The following is a 19,818-nucleotide window of genomic DNA, read 5'->3' on the forward strand; positions in this document are numbered from 1 at the left end:
GCATGCAGTTAGGTTGAAAAGCCCTTACTATAATTTTAGCTCACCTGGCCCAAAGGGCCAAGTGAGCTTTTCTCGTCACTTGGCGTCCGGCATCAGGAGTCATGGGGAGGACATGGGGTAAAATTGTTTATCAGGTCAAGATCTATCTGCCCTGAAATTTTCAGATGAATCGGACAACTCGTTGTTGGGTTGCTGCCCCTGAATTTTAGGGAAATTTTGCTGTTTTTGGTTATTATCTTGAATATTATTATAGATAGAGATAAACTGTAAACAGCAATAATGTTCAGCAAAGTAAGATCTACAAATAAGTCAACATAACCAAAATGGTCAGTTGACCCCTTTAGGAGTTATTGCCCTTTATAGTCAATTTTTAACCATTTTTCGTAAATCTTAGTAATCTTTTACAAAAATCTTCTCCTCTGAAACTACCAGGCCAAATTAAAACAAACTTGGCCACAATCATCATTTGGGTATCTTGTTCAAAAAATGTGTGGCGTGACCCGGCAAACCAACCAAGATGGCCGCCATGGCTAAAAGTAGAACATAGGGGTAAAATGCAGTTTTTAACCGGATTTTTGTGATTTATAACTCAAAAACCAAAGGATTTAGAGCAAATCTGACATGGAGTAAAATTGTTTATCAGGTCTAGATCTATCTGCCATGAAATTTTCAGATGGATCGGACAACCCCGTGTTTGGTTGCTGCCCCTGAATTAATCAATTTATGGAAATTTTGTTGTTTTTTGTTATCTTGAATATTATTATAGATAGAGATAAACTGTAAACAGCAACAATGTACAGCAAAGTAAGACCTAAAAATAAGTCAACATGACCAAAATGGGCAATTGACCCCATAAGGAGTTATTGTCCTTTATAGTCAATTTTTAACAATTTTCATAAAATTTGTAAATTTTAACTAACATTTTTGACTGAAACTTTTAGGCCAAGTTCAATATAGATAGAAATAATTATAAGCGGCAAGAATGTTCAGTAAAGTAAGATGTACAAACACATCACCATCACCAAAACACAATTTTGTCATGAATTCAAATGCGTCCTTTGTTTAATATTCACATAGACCAGGGTGAGCGACACAGGCTCTTTGAGGCCTCTAGTTTTATTCCCGGAGCCATGAACTCATATTATAAAGAATGCTGTCTGAACTGGTCTGTTTGTATGTCAACTAACTACCAAGACCTTTCAGCTAGCTTTAGAAGCTCCAAATGAAATAAGGTTGTGTCGGTTAAAAAATATGTATGATATTTTCACCTTGGTAACAATACTTGTTTCTAGAATAACCTTCAATCAGGTAGGTTATGAGACCAAGAAAGGCAAACCCACTAATTGGTTCTTCCTTTCCAAATTTTTCAAGTTTGTTTGGATACCTGTACACAGCTACTTTTACATAGGTACTATTTCTGTACCAAAAATCTGTAGTACTGGAAATCTACTTTTAACATTCAGTACTATTTTGTTACTTTAAAATCATTGTTATATTTAGGTACCTGTATTTTACAGTACTTGATTTTTACTTGCAAGTACTACATATTTTTAGTTGCACTGTAAAGTTTTCAGCATTTTGAAATTTTTCTTTTTCAAATCTCTTAAAGTTATGATGTTCAAACGTGGAATACTGTGATCATTGTTGGTATTATTTTTGTACCAATATTTAAGTACAAATCAAGGACTGAAAAATATGAATTCCTAAATAGGAACTTGACTAGCAATATTTTATAACTTTGAAAACTATAAACTGGGTATATATCAAAGCACAGGTAGAGAACATAGATGAAATAAAGGTACCAGCCTGTGATTACATGAGCAATCTCAACCCTAAATAAAAAAATGTCTTTCTTGGGAAAAAATGTCTCAAACTTCATTGCCTCCTGTCACTTAGAGGCATCAATACATAAAGCAGTAATAGTTATTATATTATAGTTTTATTTCTATTTTCTGTAACATTTAATAAAAACATGGTAACAAATATTTTACAAATTATAAATGTACAATTTAAAGAAAATATTTCTTTAGATAACAAAAAAATACAATATGTAACTAAAATCAATACAAGTATTTCTGACATTTCTTTTCAATATTTTTTTTTCCTTTTTCATCATTTTCTATTTTACGGTCTGTCTACTGTTTAACTGGAAAGTTGGGACTTAAAATTAAAAAATAACTCCTTCGGCAACCTTAAAAAAAATAGTTGTTTCGTTACTTTTTAATTTTTAGAAATCATCTTTTGGAAAAAAAATAGTTACTTTAAACATGTTCTCTCCCGAAAAATCATGCATGCAGACGTTTGACACTAAAAAGGTCAATAGAACTCATTCTTAAGGGAAATCAACACAGCTTTAGGGGAGATAATTTAACAAAGAATTTATCTTTACTTTAAGTTATCTCCCCTGAAACTGTTAATACAATTATGAACCCTAAGCTACTGCACCTACACAGGATTAAAAATGAATTCAACAGAGAAAACTGATAGATCAGCAAAGAAAATAGAAACAACTTAGAACGAACCCTGATGAAGTTCCAGACTCCAGTTAAAGATCAACAATATGTGGTTATGTTAAAAAAATATCCACAACCCACAAATTTTGCAGATAATCACAAAATTATCAATAAAATATAATCATGGTTCATAAAATTCTTAATGAAATTAAAATAGTAAAATTTTGGTTTCTGTTAAACAATAAAGATATTATATTTAATTTAGAGTTTTATGTAATTGTAGCTAATTGTTTTCATTTTATATTTTATATTTTTATGACCCTAGTAATTGAGTCATCAGTTAATATTCTCAGAAGGAAAGGTGATCTACTTATTTCTATAAATTAGAAAAATAAGCTGCAATATTAAGGAAATGTTTAACACTGCAAGTATTGTTAATAGAAAAGTAGGAAATGAATTCTATAATTTCACACTGTGAAACAACATATTTATCGAGAAATCACTTAAAAATACTGATAATAATGAATTTAATTAAAATAACAACATGCATGGAAATATCTGATTAAAAAAAAATATTCACAAATGTGTCTGACACGTGATAGCACTGCATCACTTTGCTTCTTCCAGTAAACTTGATATTTAAGTAACTGAATTAAACCTTGTAGCTACCAAAACCAGATGCTCCGCAGGGCGTAGCTTTATACGACCGCATAGGTTGAACCCTGAACGGTTGGGGCAAGTATGGACACAACATTCAAGCTGGATTCAGCTCTAAATTTGGATTGTGATTAAATAGTTGACACAGCATAGGTTTCTGACACAGAATGAATGTGTTCCTCTATAATAGTTAATATTAATCCTCTCAAAAAAATGTTTGAAGAAATTTTCTTTTTATTTATGAAATTTCAAATGAGAAAAATTGAACCCAATTTTTTTAATCACATCCCCCTTTCCCTTATTCCAAAACTAATCTCAATTAAAATTTCTAATGGAGTTTGCAACAATAACTACTCATTTAAATACATCATAATATATTAAGATGTAAAAAAAACTGCTTGTTATCACTGAATGGTAAAAAGTAAATATATACATTGTATATTGTATATTGTATATAACAAAGATTTAAGTTGATTCTGGACAAAGAAAGATAACTCCAATTGAAAAATATTCTTGCTATTGCACAATATTGTGAAATTAGATATTTCTTGTTGATTCTGGACAAAGAAAGATAACTCCAATTAAAAAAAAATTCTTGCTATTGCGCAATATTGTGAAATTAGATATTTCTTGTTGATTCTGGACAAAGAAAGATAACTCCAATTAAAAAAAAATCTTGCTATTGCACAATATTGTGAAATTAGATATTTCTTGCAAACTATTCTGGACAAAGAAGGATAACTCTAATTAAAAAAAAAATTTTGCTATTTCACAATATTGTGCAATTGGATATTTCTTGCCATTGCGCAATACTGTGCAATTGAAAAGACTTGCTATTGCACAATACTTAATATAATAATTTTAGATCCTGATTTGGACCAACTTGAAAACTGGGCCCATAATCAAAAATCAAAGAACATGTTTGGATTCAGCATATCAAAGAACCCCAAGATTTCAATTTTTGTTAAAATCAAACTAAGTTTAATTTTGGACCCTTTGGACTTTAATGTAGACCAATTTGAAAACAGGACCAAAAATGAAGAATCTACATACACAGTTAGATTTGGCATATCAAAGAACCCCATATATTCAATTTTTGATGAAATCAAACAAAGTTTAATTTTGGACCCAGATTTGGACCAACTTGAAAACGGGGCCAATAATCAAGAATCTAAGTACATTTTTAGATTCAGCATATCAAAGAACCCAACCGATTCATTTTTTGTCAAAATCAAACTAAGTTTAATTTTGGACCCTTTGGACCTAAATGTAAACCAATTTGAAAACGGGACCAAAAGTTAAAAATTTACATACACAGTTAGATTCAGCATATCAAAGAACCCCAATTATTCAATTTTGATGAAATCAAACAAAGTTTAATTTTGGACCCTTTGGGCCCCTTATTTCTAAACTGTTGGGACCAAATCTCCCAAAATCTGTACCAACCTTCCTTTTATGGTCATAAACCTTGTGTTTAAATGTCATAGATTTCTATTTACTTATACTAAAGTTATGGTGCAAAAACCAGGAAAAATGCTTATTTGGGCCCTTTTTTGGCCCCTAATTCCTAAACTGTTGAAACCAAAACTCCCAAAATCAATCCCAACCTTTCTTTTGTGGTCATAAACCTTGTGTCAAAATTTCATAGATTTCTATTAGCTTAAACTAAAGTTATAGTGCGAAAACCAAGAAAATGCTTATTTGGGCCCTTTTTGGCCCCTAATTCCTAAAATGTTGGGACCAAAACTCCCAAAATCAATACCAACCTTCCTTTTGTGGTCATAAACCTTGTGTTAAAATTTCATAGATTTCTATTCATTTTTACTAAAGTTAGAGTGCGAAAACTAAAAGTATTCGGACGACGACGACGACGACGACGACGACGACGACGACGACGACGACGCCAGTATGATAGCAATATACGACGAAAAATTTTTCAAATTTTGCGGTCGTATAAAAATATATACAATCAATAACAAAATAATGCCACAAATCCATTTTCAACATATCAGTGTAATTTAACAACCAAAATTCATCACTGATGTATTTCTGCATCCAGAGTCCTGTTGGTTCTAACACAAGCTGCATATTTTATGTGACAAAGGGCCACCACTTGATTGGTGGTAATTGAAAAGTTTAAATTTCTTCAAGTTGGCAATCTCATTTCTTCATCCTCATCAGTGTCATCAATATGTTTCCTCTTCAGAAAACCTGAAATGAAATCAAAGACACTGCTACATTGTTATATTCTAAGCATGATTTTGGTTGTAAACAGATGCATGTATTGTTTCAAGGAATATGTGTGTGCATGGAGAAATGTATGTATTGTTTCAAGGAATACCTGTGTGCATGGAGAGATGCAGGTAAATATCAAGAGGAAAACATCAATAAAACAATACACAACCAAAACACACCTCACATTTATTAACTTAAGGTGCATTTTTAAACACTTGCAGGCTTCCCAAATGATACTCATTGGAGTGTATACTGTTGTGAATAAATACTGTTTCCTTGTGTTTAAGTGACTTAACAAACATAGGTAAAGATATCTAATTCCCAAATTTGTGTCTTAGTATTATTTTTTTTTTGCACCTGAACTGCAAATAATAAACATCAGAAAGTATACCACATCTTATTCACATATTACATTGTAATAAAAATGCCATGTTATGGTAAAGATAATGAGGCTTATGTAATGTTTAGAAAGAGAACAAAAAAGAAGCTACCAATGCACTCCCTGACAGCTCTTAGGATTTAACATTTAGAGAACACAAAATCAAGCCAACTCAATTGAATGAGGAAACTACCTTAGGAAACACTTTTTTATAAAGATGTGGTGATCACACATATCACACCTATGGAACATATAGCCAAGTATTACCTGAGTTAGAAATATATTTAAAAGACAAATTGCTGTCAAAAGGAGAAGCAATTTAAACCTCACAAATTACAAAAGAAGGAAACATGTGTACTTACAATTATCAGTGGATCTACTCCCACTCAGAAAACTTAGTTTGGCTCTGTAAATAGGTTCATATTCCTAAAAACCACAAAACGAGATAGTTAATATATCTTCAGAGGTAACAAAGTGAGTGATGAAAAATGCCTCCTTTTAGCATGTCATATATTTATATATTGCATTGTTAATATCATGAATTTCTTCTACAAGTATAACTTTTAAACATATTAGGATATACCCCAATTCCTATGAGGTTGTTGCAACTTTTGCAAAGCCTTGTTTCATTATAAGCCAATGAAGGACAAGATTAATGTAACACAATATATTCATATAAAACACTTCAAGTTGTATAAAATTTCCTTCAGTAACCATTGTTTGAATGAAGACCGAGTTCCAATGTCCCATTACAATCTTTCTTGAAATGAAGTTGTGAGTGTGTTTAAAAAACAATTTCTAAACTTACCTTTCAGGACAGGTCAAAACTGGGGAACAATAGGGGGCCTGTTTACTCATGTTATCCCGTTTTCAAGAAAAAACACAGTGTTGTTTCAGCAGTTATGCTACAATCAGGTAACTTTTTATCAAACTAACATAAAAAAAAATATATAAAAAAAATAAGGCAATTGAAATATCTTACTGTTAACTGTTGAGCAAAGCCATCATTTGGATTTATGCAGAATCTTTTCTGTTGAACATAAAGAAACGTGTCTCTGTTCAAAAAGAAATATGAAAAAAATAATAATACTCATAAACTGATAAATCTTTGACAAAAAAAATCACAGTAAAATGTGTTTTACACTGTTGTCTATTAACAGGTTTTTTTACATACAGAATGATATGAAAACTGGTTATAAAGATATGATTTGTATTTGTATCATCAAATGGGGTGAAAAAATTGTGATCTTTTATCATACATGTACTAAAAACAAATTTCAAAGTTTGATAAGAGGATAGCTATCACTCTATATTTATAATGAATATCATATTCAATATCATAAATAAAACAGATTCATGATTTCATTACTACTAGTGCTTTCTTCTTTTTCTTCCAAGTTAAGAGTCGAACTTTGTACTTTAGTGAGATTGACTCAGGCGTATTTCAAACATGTATTTTGTTTTCAATATCTCACTCTAAATGAAACATATTTAATTTGATCTTTTGTTTATAGTTACCTCAGTTGAATTATCACAAACTTAATTTAGAACACAAGAGTTTTCAAATAAGATTGAACTCCCCTAAATTCTTATTCAAATGTTAATTCTGCTTTGAATTTATTTGTCTGTAATACATTTCGTTCTCAACACAGTTATGTTTTATCTCCTTAACTTCTTATATATACGTCTAAAATATAAGTGTACATACTTATAACTAAGTCCATACTTTTCCATGATGTATGCAATTACTAAGGCTGCACTGCAATAAAGCACAACAAATCAATATAGGTACATTGTGTACTTTGAAAGAACTTAACCTAATTATAATTCTGCTCAAATTTGAATTCAATGAAATTTTTGTGCAAGTTAATAATAAAGTATCTTATTCATATTTTGGTTGATAACTCTTTTAGCGTTTGTAAATAAAAAAAAAATATATGACTTTCATGACATCCATAAGGCAATTTATTTGAATTGTGCATACAAGGTCAATACCATAACATGGTCTCATTTCTATCTCTGTTTCAAAATGCAAGATATTAAAGAACTATTTGTGTTATGCTCATCAATATATATAAGGTGCACTGCCTTTTTGCCTATTTGTTGCATTGCATACAAAATTTTTCAAAGAGGCACATAAATCTGTTAAGGATTCAACTACTATTTCAGGTCAAGGTCATATCATGAATCAAATAAACTCTGACTTCTTGACTTTACAAGGTTTTCCATTTCACTATCATGTACCCGGTACTAAGTTTCTGTACATCCATTCATCCATCAAATGGTTTTTGATGCCGAAAAGATTAATACAGGAAAATTACAGAGTCTTTTATTATTTATAGATAGGCACTTTAATAATCAATCTAACTTGGTTCAAAGTTGTATTTCCAGTTAATTTCTGAAATTGTTTTTGAGATTACCAGACATTGTTCCAAAAGTTTGAAATCAACATAATCATGATTTCAGTTGTACAGATGCTTGACATTACTTCTAATCTTTCTATCCAGCATACCTTCTAGAAATGCCTGCATTACCATGTATCAATGCCTTTCCACCACTGCAAAAACACTCTTCTAAGAATTGTCTAACCTGAAAAACAAAAAAGGTTATCAACTTTACATTTCTTGAAAGTCAATTCTCTTGAGTTATTTACTTTTTATCAAAGAATATAACAAACTTTTTTTTTGTTTTGTTTTCCCAGTTGACCTCAAATGGTCTTGGTTCTAGGTCAGTTATGGTCCATAGACTCCATTGGTTGTCAGAATGTCAGTGGTAAGGGTTCCCAACTAATATTGCTTAAATAGAATGTAATTTCTAATATATAGGGTGAGTCAAGTTGGCTATGTTCACATAATCAGGTTAAATTCAAAACATAAGAGGCTGTAGAATGGTAGTCTAAGATTACTCTGACGTCAGACAGCTGTTTTTCCAGACAAGCTGGGGCCGTGGGACGTCAGAGCTCGTCCCTTATCAAAAAGTGGATATTTGCCCAACCAAAATAGATGCGCTACTTCATCGCTTCTGGAGCCGACTGCGGGCCATGGAATTTTATAAATCGGACATCAATCTCTTCATTTTTCACTTATCTCTTCATTTATGTAAGTTTCACCTACCTGCTAACCTTTATTTCTCTATATTTTAACCGTTTTCATAGTAACCCCTCCATTTCAGCATTTTTTTGGTGTTAATATTGATTCACTTATTAGGTCTTTGCACGGAACTAAACACATTTATTAAAAAAACAGTTGTTGGCATGACACGGGTTATGTTCTTCTCATATATGTTATGATGGTATAATACTAAACCCCTAACGGGAAGGATTGTGCCTGATATTCATATGATGAAATCATAATCTTTCAATCAGTTTAATTGAAGTCTAGAGCTGGCATGTCAGTTAACTGCTAGTAGTCTGTTGCTATTTATGTATTATTGTCATTTCGTTTTTTCTCTTTGGTTACATCTTCTGACATCAGACTCAGACTCCTCTTGAACTGAGTTTTAATGTGCGTATTGTTATGCATTTACTTTTCTTCATTGGCTAGAGGTTACGTATAGGGGGAGGATTGAGATCTCATAAACATGTTTAACCCAGCCGCTTTTTTGAGCCTGTCCCAAGTCAGGAGCCTCTAGTCTTTGTTAGTCTTGTATTAATTTAATTTTAGTTTCTTGTGTGTTTAATTTGGAGTTTAGTATGGGGTTCATTATTACTGAACTAGTATATATTTGTTTAGGGGCCAGCTGAAGGACGCCTCTGGGTGTGTGAATTTCTCGCTACATTGAAGACCTGTTGGTGACCTTCTGCTGTTGTCTTTTCTATGGTCGGGTTGTTATCTCTTTGACACATTCCCCATTTCCATTTTCAAATTTACAATTTTCGCGCTTGATACAGGTTTGAATTTGGATTGTAATTAAATATTTGACACATAATAGGTTTCAGACACATGTAGTCAAAGAACTTAAAACTGGTAATATGATCAATATTTTGCTTTTGTCTAATACACTATGCCGTTTCCCGCCCCTCTTTTATTTTAAAATTTCCATTGGAGATGCAACCATAATAACCAATTTAAATACATCTATTAATTAAAATAAAAAATAAATACATCAGTATAACTTGTATAGTAACTTCTTAAAGTAAACTGACAGCTAACCACCTCAAGAAAATAGAATATTTCTTTACCGTGTAGGAATTAGGGAAAAAAAGGGGAAACAACAAGGGTTTCTTGGTTAATGGACAATAAGACAATTTTTATGCAGTGTAGGGGAGGTAAATCCAATATATTATATCATATATGTTTGGATACTTTTGGAATACCTCCCTTACACCATGTACACTGCTTTAAATTTGTCTTATTGTCCATTAACCAAGAAACCCTTGTTGTTTCCCCTTTTTTCCCCCTAATTCCTACACGGTTTGAGCCATAAACCCAAAGATATTTTAACCATCCCTTTGTGGTATGGAAACTTATGGTATAGTGTCAGAGAGATCCATACACTTAAACACAAGAAAACTAGAAAAATGCCTTTTTGGATCTCTTTTTTGCCCATAATTCCTAAACTGTTAGGACCATAACCCCAAAATCAATCCCAACCTTCACCATTTGTCTTTGGATGACCCTGATGACAACAACGCTGATGACGTGATACCAATATACAACACAAACAAAAAATTAATTTTGCAGTCGTATAATTATTTGAACAGGAGAGGGATAAAAATATTAGAAAAAGCACAAAGTTTTGTTTTTCTGTTAATTGTTAAATTTACCTGAGGTATATATTGAATTATATTTTCTGTTACACTGTCTGCAATATCAAGTACAAGGTATCTGTAAATTAAAAATAATCATGTTCTTACATCCACAAGAAGTAATGATTTTTTAAAAGAAAAAAATTGACAGGGAAATATAATTTATTCATCTAGTTTTTTATTACAACTTATATGATAGAGATATTTGTTGATGTGTTTCATTTAGGTCAAGGCCAATAATGCAATATGCTTACTTTACAGCAAATTACAGGAAAATGGTTTCTACAGCTGAGGTCTGATTGCTTCAAATATATTTACCACATTTAGTCAATTATACTTATACAAACTGATTAAAAAAACTATTATTTAAAAATTAAAATGAATAAAAAATGTGGGTTTGCATGAATAAGACAGCAACCCAATAATATTTGTGTTCACTTCATCAATACACCTTATCATTATGTTTCCGCCATTGCTGGATATCACTCAGGTTCCTGAATAAATTTGACGTCATAAAACAAAATATCTGACGCCACAGTGGAAAAGTGATTGTTGTATGCGTCAAAAGCTCAGTCAGCCAGGTCAGCGAGGATAAGCGATAAGGTGTATTCTAGGAACGTATCATGATAATATATTAAATTAGAGTTTTACCTGAAATGATCTGGAAAGTTGGCTCTAATGAAGTTTGCTTCTACTGCCTGTCTAATGCATATGATATGAGTTATTCCTGTCTGGGATAGTATGTTCAGCTGTAACCAAAAATGTTTCATTATATTCATAACAATTATCTCTTAACTTTCCAACTCTTTGAAGTGATAAGAAGCGATATGAAAATACTTGGTAGACTACCTATGTTACAAAATATACTGAAAACCCTAGCCTAGTAATCTTTAATATGCCACAATACATAAGTTTTCTCACAATATTTTTAATAGGAATCTTCTTTTTTTATCCTGCTTTCTTGGCTGTCTGAGAGATTTCTCACCAGTAGCTATTAAATTCATATTTGATTGTTTTATTTGTCAGTATAGTTGAAGACTTCCTACTCTACTCAAGATGATGGAAATTCTTATCAGATGATTATTACATAACTTTGAAGAAAACATCATGAAATATTTGGGTTGCTTTTGTATGATGCACAAATGAATACCCCCATATCTCTGTTTATCATATCATTTTAATTCAAATAGTAATAAAAAACTCAACAAAGAAATAAACAAACACAAACATTACCTTTGACTTCATTGCAGCAGCATATGGTCCCAGGTAGAGATTTGGAAGAATTTCCTAAAATAAGAGTGTATATATGCATACAGTTACTGGAATTAGCCTTAACCCAGAATTGCAATTCACTGAATTTTCATTAAAGCAAAATTAGCTCTCATCATAGCATTGTATTGATCATTGAATAAATATTCTTCTATTTTTTTAAAGATCGTTTTAGAGCAATGATTTGTTTTATCTCAAACTGAAAACTTTCCCATTTTGTCATGAATACAACATACAGTTCTACAGTGAAAAAATATAATTATGCTTATCTGCATATAATATCTAAAACTTATCAGAACTATTGAGGCATATACAAATATATAAATTTCATATTATAATACCTATTGCTGTAGCAAGACCTTTATTATTTTACAAACCTGCATTTCTCTTCTCATGGCATATGCCCAGTCCTATTAATCAAAAGATAAAATAAAGCAATATAACCAGTAATCTTAATTGACTCATGAATTCACTTGAGTTATACCCTAAACTTTAAATAGCATCTGATTTAAAGATTACAAGGATTGGCATGTTCAAATCTATCTGATATTTTTCCAAAAGAGTGTTTATATATTCATAGATTAGGATCAATGTACATAGTATACATATACTATTCTCTTGCAATGTGAAAAAATCTATTTATCATATAAATCAGCAACATATGTCAAGTACCACTATTGGAGCATGAACTGCTTACCCTTCTAGACCACAGGAGTTCATCCCAATTTTTCTGGGGTATGAGTTTTTGCTTTAATTATATGTTTAATAGAAAACTACTATAGATGATGTGTAATTTGGTAGAAAAAGATGATTCCTGATCTTTTGCACCTTTTCTAAAGAGTTGTCAAGTTTAGTGTTTAATACTATTTCATTGACAGAGCTCAGGTGTTATGGTGTCTGTTGCTAGTGTACCAAGCTCGCCAGCACTGAACTACATGTAGTATTACAAGAAGCTGGGTTTGTGGATTGGTATGCAAGTCCAAGATGCAGCTACTGTATTCAAAGTGTAGGTCTGGTGTTGTATAGGTTTTTGTTTAACTATTTTCTTAATTGACCTTTAGATTTCTCTTGACAAAGTTTACATACATGTAGTTCCCTAATTTATTACGAGACACCAACATATTATTTTCAATTCATCACACGTTTTGCACAGCAAATTTTTGAATTTGCCTCAGCATAGGTCCAGCATGAATTGAATACTTGAAGCTGTTTCTGTGAGATTGAGGCAACACCGCCTGCACTGTGTTCAGCCACAGCCCACTGAAGATCAGCGCCCTTGTCTGGACTAGACTCAACAGACTATTACTAATACATGTAAGATCATGTAATATGTCAGTGGTTTGGAATTTTATTTCCCTCTCTAAAAAATATTGAAATGTGTCCAGAAGATGAATGGAACAATACATGGACTGTACAATAACAATGTCATGACTGTGCAAATGCCAATGGCAAAAATATCTTTGAGACTTTGAATGAAAATGTCTAGTTTTTTTGTGTGCTTCTCTTTCTTATACATGGACTGTCATCTTCCTGATAGACATTTCTACTGTTAAATAACATTTACCAAAGATTCTTGTGATGGAATGTTGGGAAACATATGGTTTTCCATGCTTCACAAGTTGGAAAAACTTTTGTTTTGCTGGCCATGTGTTCTATGTTTCAATTTGTGTGTCTGACGTCATCAATACGTGTGTACACACTGGGAAAAAACGAAAGTGTACAAGTGCCCGAAGAAAATCTTAAACGTAAGGATAAACAGTATTTAGAAAATATAACAATTGATAAGTTATACCTGTTGACATATAATCTATGTAACAAAAGCCAAATCATAATGTTAACATTGCCAGTTCAAGAAAAATCTCCCGAAATGGCAATTACTGGTGAATTATCTCCCCCTACACAAGATAAATAGAGATAGCTTGGTGAAGAAAATAGGAAATAAGATTATAAGTTTAAGTATTTGGACTAGAACAAATCCACTTACTCAATACAACTTAAAGAACAGTTAGTTATTATGCAAAGTGATATTAAATATATAACTGACACCTAATGTCAAAGGTTGTATAAATATTACATGTATATAGATATACAGGAAGATGTGGTGTGAGTGCCAATGAGACAACTCGCCATTCACATAACAATTTAAAAAAAGTAAACCATTATAGGTCAATGTACGGCCTTCAACACGGAGCCATGGCTCACACCAAACAACAAGTTATAAACAGCCCAAAATTATTAGTGTAAAACCATTCAACAGTGTTCAAACGGGAAAAACAACGGTCTAATCAAGGATTTGTATAGTAATACTAATCTATAAAAAAAAAAAAAGAAACATGTATAAATTAAATAAACAAACGACAACTACTGTACATCAGATTCCTGACTTAGGACAGGTGCAAACATTTGCGGCAGGATTAAACATTTTAATATAGATATAAATGCATGTTTTTAAATACAATAGAACACTTTCGAGTTCAATGCATTTCAGTCTAAAATTTAGTTTTAATGAAAGCCATTATGCGTTTAGGGGCATCCTCACTTTCTGTTCCCATGTTGAGCTTGTGGTTAGAAAAATATGCTATGTTGGACGAATTATTTAGCAAACTAAATTCTTATAATTGACACTAAGCGCTGCTCTCATAATTGGGGAATATCCAGTACCTATGGAACAAATATTATTTCTATTTTCCTGCACAAGGACAATCACTTAGACTCTAGCTGCGGAACCCTAGCTCTTAGGTCCTTATGTTTTTTTTACTTTTGCAGACCATAGATGGTCCGCAAAATAAAAAATAAATAAAAAAGGACCTTAAGAGTTACAGTTCTGCAGCTCCTGCAAAATAAAAAAAGACCTTAAGAGTTACAGTTCTGCAGCTACTCAAACACTTGATGAACATTTACAGTGCAGGGACACAGGCAATCTCTATCTGGTAAATAATATCATAAAGGGGCATATAATTCATTATGATTAATTGATGATTTTTCAGGTGAGAACATAACTCAAAAGTGGTCTGTTAACAGATTGGGACCCCCCCCCCCCCCCCAAATAAGAGATATCCCTTATAAAGGGGATGTCCCTCAGAAAAGGGGGTCAGTTTGCTGTGATAAAAGAAAGAAAAAAAACAGCTTTTCAACTTAAAAACAGGAAAATTCATTATATTTAGAACAAGGGGTCCTCTTTTTTAATACTAAAAAAGATTGAAGTCTTTGAATATTCCAAAAATCTAAAATCTTGGACATGTTTTGACAATATAATACCGGATAGATGAATAGTTCTTTTGGGAAAATTTGCAAATAATTAGTCTAATTTCTTATGAATATAGAATACTTTTAGAAAGAAAAACTATATGAAAGCTTAGTTTGGACAATTTAATAGCAATTCAAAATAAACAGTTCCCCTTCAGCATGGAAATGACTATAATATAACTATACAAACTGATAAACTAACTTTGTCACAACATCATTTAAGTGGAGTTAAAGTCTTATAGGATTGTAAAGATAAAAAAAAGTCTTATAGGATTGTAAAGATAAAAAAAAGTCTTATAGGATTGTAAGTATATTCAATTTTATCACCTTGCACTTTCACATTTTGACTGAACAATTTGTTCAATATTCTGACCAGTTGAACAATTTGATTTAATTAAACAAATTGCAATTTGGTCAAAATTTTGAATGAGTTGCAATTGGTGGAAAGCAACACTAACAGTCAAGTCACTGTAATAGTAGAATAAATATAAGTATGTTTCTTTTTCATTTCAGACAGTTAAAACAATGGATGTTCAGCACATAGTGTTACAGTTTTTGCTGTGGGCCAATTGGGGTCTGGACTTGGTTTATTGTGAACATCTACTTCAAACCTTAACAGCTACAATTGGTGCAGAAAATTATACACATTACAGACTAAGTACTCAGGGACGTCTTCACATTACATTAGAATCAATAGTAGGGGATGCTGACTTATACATATCTGATAATACTTTATCTCCAAACTTTGAAGATTATGTTATACAATCAAACACCTGTGGGATGGAAGAAGTAGAAATCCCAAGTACTATGAAACGACCTGTAGGTATAGGAATCTATGGTCATCCTAATTATAAAATGTCTGAATACAGATTGTCAATATACTTCTTAAAACAATATGATGATGCAAATTATGGCCAATTAGTTCATTCATATAACAAATTAGATGGAGAAGATAATAACGAAGAAGGATACCAAACATATGATTACTCATCATCACAGTATAGTGCAGGGACTCGGGGCAGTCAGCAGGAAGAGGGAGAATCAGCTTGGTCTGTTATTGGTACCATTCTGTCCACTATTTTGAAAATCATCTTTGAAATCTTATTATAACGTCAGTGAATATATTATTTGGTATGATAGATGTACGTTCTAATGCCCTGTGTGGAAATGTTGTAAAGATCAGAAGGGTCTTGACAGTTGAATATAGTAACCCTGTAGTGAAGTGGTTGCATGAATCAATAATTAAACTACATTTAAAGTTTTTTGAGACGTGACTATTTTTACTTTTTGATAGAAGATTTTTTAAATGGTGAAGGATATTTACCTTAAATTGCCAGAAGTATGGTTTGTGATAAGAAGTCTTCATGAACAGATAAAGTTCAAAAATTATATTTGTTATCATGGCAATAATGATCAATAATGTATTATAGATAATATACATGCCGTTAAAATAAAAATTAAATAACAGAAAAAATAAATTAAACTTCATTTGTATCTTATTTAGAAATTATAGAAAAATTACAACAGCATTAATTTTGATAGGAATAAAAGAGGATGTACATGTAAGGTGTATGTCAGTGAGGCACTACAACAAATGTCTACACAATTTTACAAATTCTCTCTTGAGTATTTTCAAATTGTGAATGAATTGAAAAGAAACATTGAAAGATCTGCAATCAGCATCTAATTCTCCCAATAATACAAAGCATTGAGATACAGAGGCTGATTTACAGAGGATGTCTGGGTCCCCTTTATGGAGCTACATTTGTGGTAAAAGCAACTGTTCATGAATTACATAAATTAGCATCTTTTTCAACAACATAAAAACATATACATTTGTTAGGTTGAATTATAATTTTTTGAAGATAACATTTTTTTTTTTGCCAATTTTGTAACATTATGAAAATACTTTTTTTATTTTATATCTTTGTATGAACATTATATTGAAAAGTATGATATATGCAGCATCCGAATCATAACATTCCTACAACATAATGTTCATGTAGGTTTTCAGCGATTAAACCAATAAAGGTGGTACCTAACACTACAGGGAGATAACTCTCTAAAATCAGCTAAACGTTTTAATTACCGACCGTGCAAGGGCTGTATAGCCAGTCAAGGGCGTTAACAACTTCCATTTGTTGTATTACGTTGTGTTGTTAAGGGAATATTAAGCCTCTCAATGATCAAAATATGTGTTTGTCAAACTGCTATATAACCGGTGTATTTTTTTTAATACAATTTTGGTTTAAATTATATTTTTTTCAAAGGGTTAAAGTAAATACTTTGTCCAATTTTTATCAAAATTAAACGAACCAAATTAATTTTAGTGAAAATGTTGGGTACCACCTTAAGATAGATGTGTTGATAAAGTGTGAATTTATCTTGATACATTAATATATATTTGATACATGTATACATTTTGTACCTCAGAATAAAAACTAAAATATTGTAATTACAGAAATACAATCATCTTGCTTAATGATTTATTGAATGCATGTTGACAGTGGATGCGTTTTATATTCTATACATGTACATGTACTATAATGAAATGAAGTGAACACCTCATTCACCTAATATAAGTAATTTTTCTAGAATCATAGAAAAGACTGACTGTTAGTTTTGTTTAAAATAGAAATTGTATTACACTTTTATTGTGATAGGGCCAGAAAAAAATACTTGTGTTTCGGGTTTTCCTTTCTACACTTAATTTTATAATTCAGAATGCCTACATTATTTTATTTGATCATTTGGAAGATTGAAAGCTGTCTTGATATAAACCATGTAAAAATTTCCTATATAGGATTGATTTTTTTATTAGCATAGTATTCATTTATAGTTTCAGAATGTAAATGGTTAAGACCATAATTAAAGTGTAAACAAATACTAGGGGGCTTTTTTTATAAATTTTATCTCGGATAGAGACTAACTTAGCATTAAAGTGCTGTTATTTTGTTTTGTGTTGTGTCAAGTGCATGTAGGAAGGTTTTTTCATGAAATAATAGACATATAAGGCCTTCTTTTCCATTGTTTATGTAAAAGAACAGTAAAGTTGAGCTTGTTAGAGTAAACAGATGAAAACTGAAAATGTGTTTGTACATTGTAGTGGACTATATGTAATAAGTTTAAATGAAAACTAATATATATTAATATGAAGCATATGTACGTTTAAAAATGAAGAACCAGTGTTCTCAATTATAAAAAAAATGCCATATCATCAGAAACTGTGGCTTTGGCAAAGAGACTTACTTTTGTTTTGTTTTTTCCACATGTATATCACAATTTTGACAATTCTGTTTTCAATTCCAGTTTTTATGTTCATATCTAAGGTACAGGGATTAAGTGAAGCTTGTATTTTATAGATTAAATGTGGATATGATTACTTTAAGTTAGTGTTTTCTGTGCATTTTTGATATAATTAATATAAACAATGGATACAAAATTTTTGTAGAAAAAATGAAACCACCACTTTATTTTGTTGTTAAATGTTGCCCAAAATGTGCCTGTATTTGAATAAAAAATATTTTGTTCTTTGTTTTATCACTAATCCTTCACTTTTAACATGTTTTTACTGAACAGTACTATCACTATTACAACTAAACAGCATTAACAATATCCATAAAGCCTAATTGTTTACCCGTCCAGAACAATGAAGTTCACTCCCATTTTCAGTTGGGTTTATGCATTCTTTGTATTCTGTGCATTGTGAATAAAAAGAGGTTCATGTATGTATGCAACCTAAAAACACCAATTAGTAAACCTAACATCAACATTTATTGTACATACAATGGAATATTAGAACATTTTTGCAAAATATTTCTATCTCTTTATATCCCTGTTTGTTAAGACTACCATCAACACCAATTTCTTATCATAGCAGAAAAGTATACCAATATACTATAGAAATACCAGGATCCTGACTCAAAACAGACTTATATGTGAAAGATTTTAAATTAAAAAAAGTTGGCTGACCTCATTAAAGGCCATCATCATTGTCCCTTAAATTTCAACAACTTGACCAGTATTAATCAGGAATGATTTATAGAAGGTCCTATACAAATTGTCATCATCTGGTCCAGTCCAACATAAAATATGGCTTTGGTTCTGATTATCCAATTGGCAAAAATCTTCTTTGAATCTTCCAGGAACAATGTTTGGGAACATGTGATTGATTATTGGAAAATCCTATAAAAGCTATCCACATATTATGTTAATCACATGGCAAACACAGAAATACCCCTTTGTGGCATTCAGCTGTTTTCTGCACTTTGTCTGGTTGTTGTCTCTCTGACACATTCCCAAATTTCCATACTCAATTTTAGAGTGGCATTTGTGGCACTAATTTCCAATTGAAACTTTATTGAAAATCATATTTTCTTCTGGTTCTCGAAATCCAAAAAGCCAATGTGCAATAAAATTGGTTAGAACGATGTATAGAAAGACCTCTACCCAAATCTTATTTGGTTCTGATCAGACAAAAAGCTCTTGCACAATTACTGATTCTGATTGACCAATGATATGAAAAATATATTCATCCTAAACTATAAAGAGAAAGTCTTAGAAACCAAGATGGATATATGGGAGACCCTCTGCATCTAAACATTTGTATATAGTTGATTGCATATTGTTTATTTTACATAGGTTTTCCACATGTGGTAATTTTTGTCACTCATTGTTAAAAGGATTTTTTTTCATCTGTATAAATATATAAACAAAATATGAGATATTGATGATATTCTACACAATTATAGACTAATGCTTGAGGATGTGCATTAAGTAATATTTTCCTGTTCCAACATGTTAAAGGGAGATAATTCAGCTTACTTGACTAT

At 31.3% G+C, this 19,818-nt stretch overlaps 2 protein-coding genes across 3 annotated transcripts in view; one reads left to right on the plus strand and one right to left on the minus strand.

Annotated features, from left to right (window-relative positions):
• Window positions 1-1,922: 1,922 nt before the first annotated feature.
• LOC134712074 (TATA-box-binding protein-like) overlaps window positions 1,923-19,818 on the minus strand; it is a 32,398-nt gene continuing 14,502 nt past the window's right edge. The window contains exons 8-17 of the mRNA XM_063573215.1: window positions 12,118-12,150; window positions 11,705-11,758; window positions 11,123-11,220; window positions 10,490-10,550; window positions 8,237-8,313; window positions 7,433-7,483; window positions 6,707-6,779; window positions 6,087-6,150; window positions 5,066-5,321; window positions 1,923-3,125 (exon numbers count right to left, since the gene is read on the minus strand). Coding sequence (XP_063429285.1) covers window positions 5,257-5,321; window positions 6,087-6,150; window positions 6,707-6,779; window positions 7,433-7,483; window positions 8,237-8,313; window positions 10,490-10,550; window positions 11,123-11,220; window positions 11,705-11,758; window positions 12,118-12,150 — 576 coding nt within the window. The 3' untranslated portion in view covers window positions 1,923-3,125; window positions 5,066-5,256. The remainder of the gene's footprint in view (window positions 3,126-5,065; window positions 5,322-6,086; window positions 6,151-6,706; window positions 6,780-7,432; window positions 7,484-8,236; window positions 8,314-10,489; window positions 10,551-11,122; window positions 11,221-11,704; window positions 11,759-12,117; window positions 12,151-19,818) is intronic.
• LOC134712073 (UPF0669 protein v1g209471-like) lies at window positions 13,323-18,516 on the plus strand. 2 transcript variants are annotated; one of them, XM_063573213.1, is made up of 2 exons: window positions 13,323-13,485; window positions 15,504-18,516. In XM_063573213.1, exons 1-2 carry the CDS (start codon window positions 13,338-13,340, stop codon window positions 16,094-16,096), a joined length of 741 nt encoding a protein of 246 aa, XP_063429283.1. In that variant the 5' UTR covers window positions 13,323-13,337; the 3' UTR covers window positions 16,097-18,516. The 2 variants fall into 2 exon arrangements, with proteins under 2 accessions (XP_063429283.1, XP_063429284.1); XM_063573214.1 differs by lacking the exon at window positions 13,323-13,485 and adding an exon at window positions 13,626-13,744 and having other exon boundaries at window positions 15,500-18,516.

The sequence above is a fragment of the Mytilus trossulus genome, chromosome 3 (assembly GCF_036588685.1).
Source record: "Mytilus trossulus isolate FHL-02 chromosome 3, PNRI_Mtr1.1.1.hap1, whole genome shotgun sequence".
Taxonomy (NCBI): domain Eukaryota; kingdom Metazoa; phylum Mollusca; class Bivalvia; order Mytilida; family Mytilidae; genus Mytilus; species Mytilus trossulus.

Coding starts and splice junctions, on each gene's coding strand:
- LOC134712073 (XM_063573213.1), top strand. CDS start 13,338: ATGGTTTTCCATGCTTCACAAGTTGGAAAAACTTTTGTTTTGCTGGCC. Junction 13,486..15,503: donor GCCCGAAGAAAATCTTAAAC/GTAAGGATAAAC, acceptor CATTTCAGACAG/TTAAAACAATGGATGTTCAG.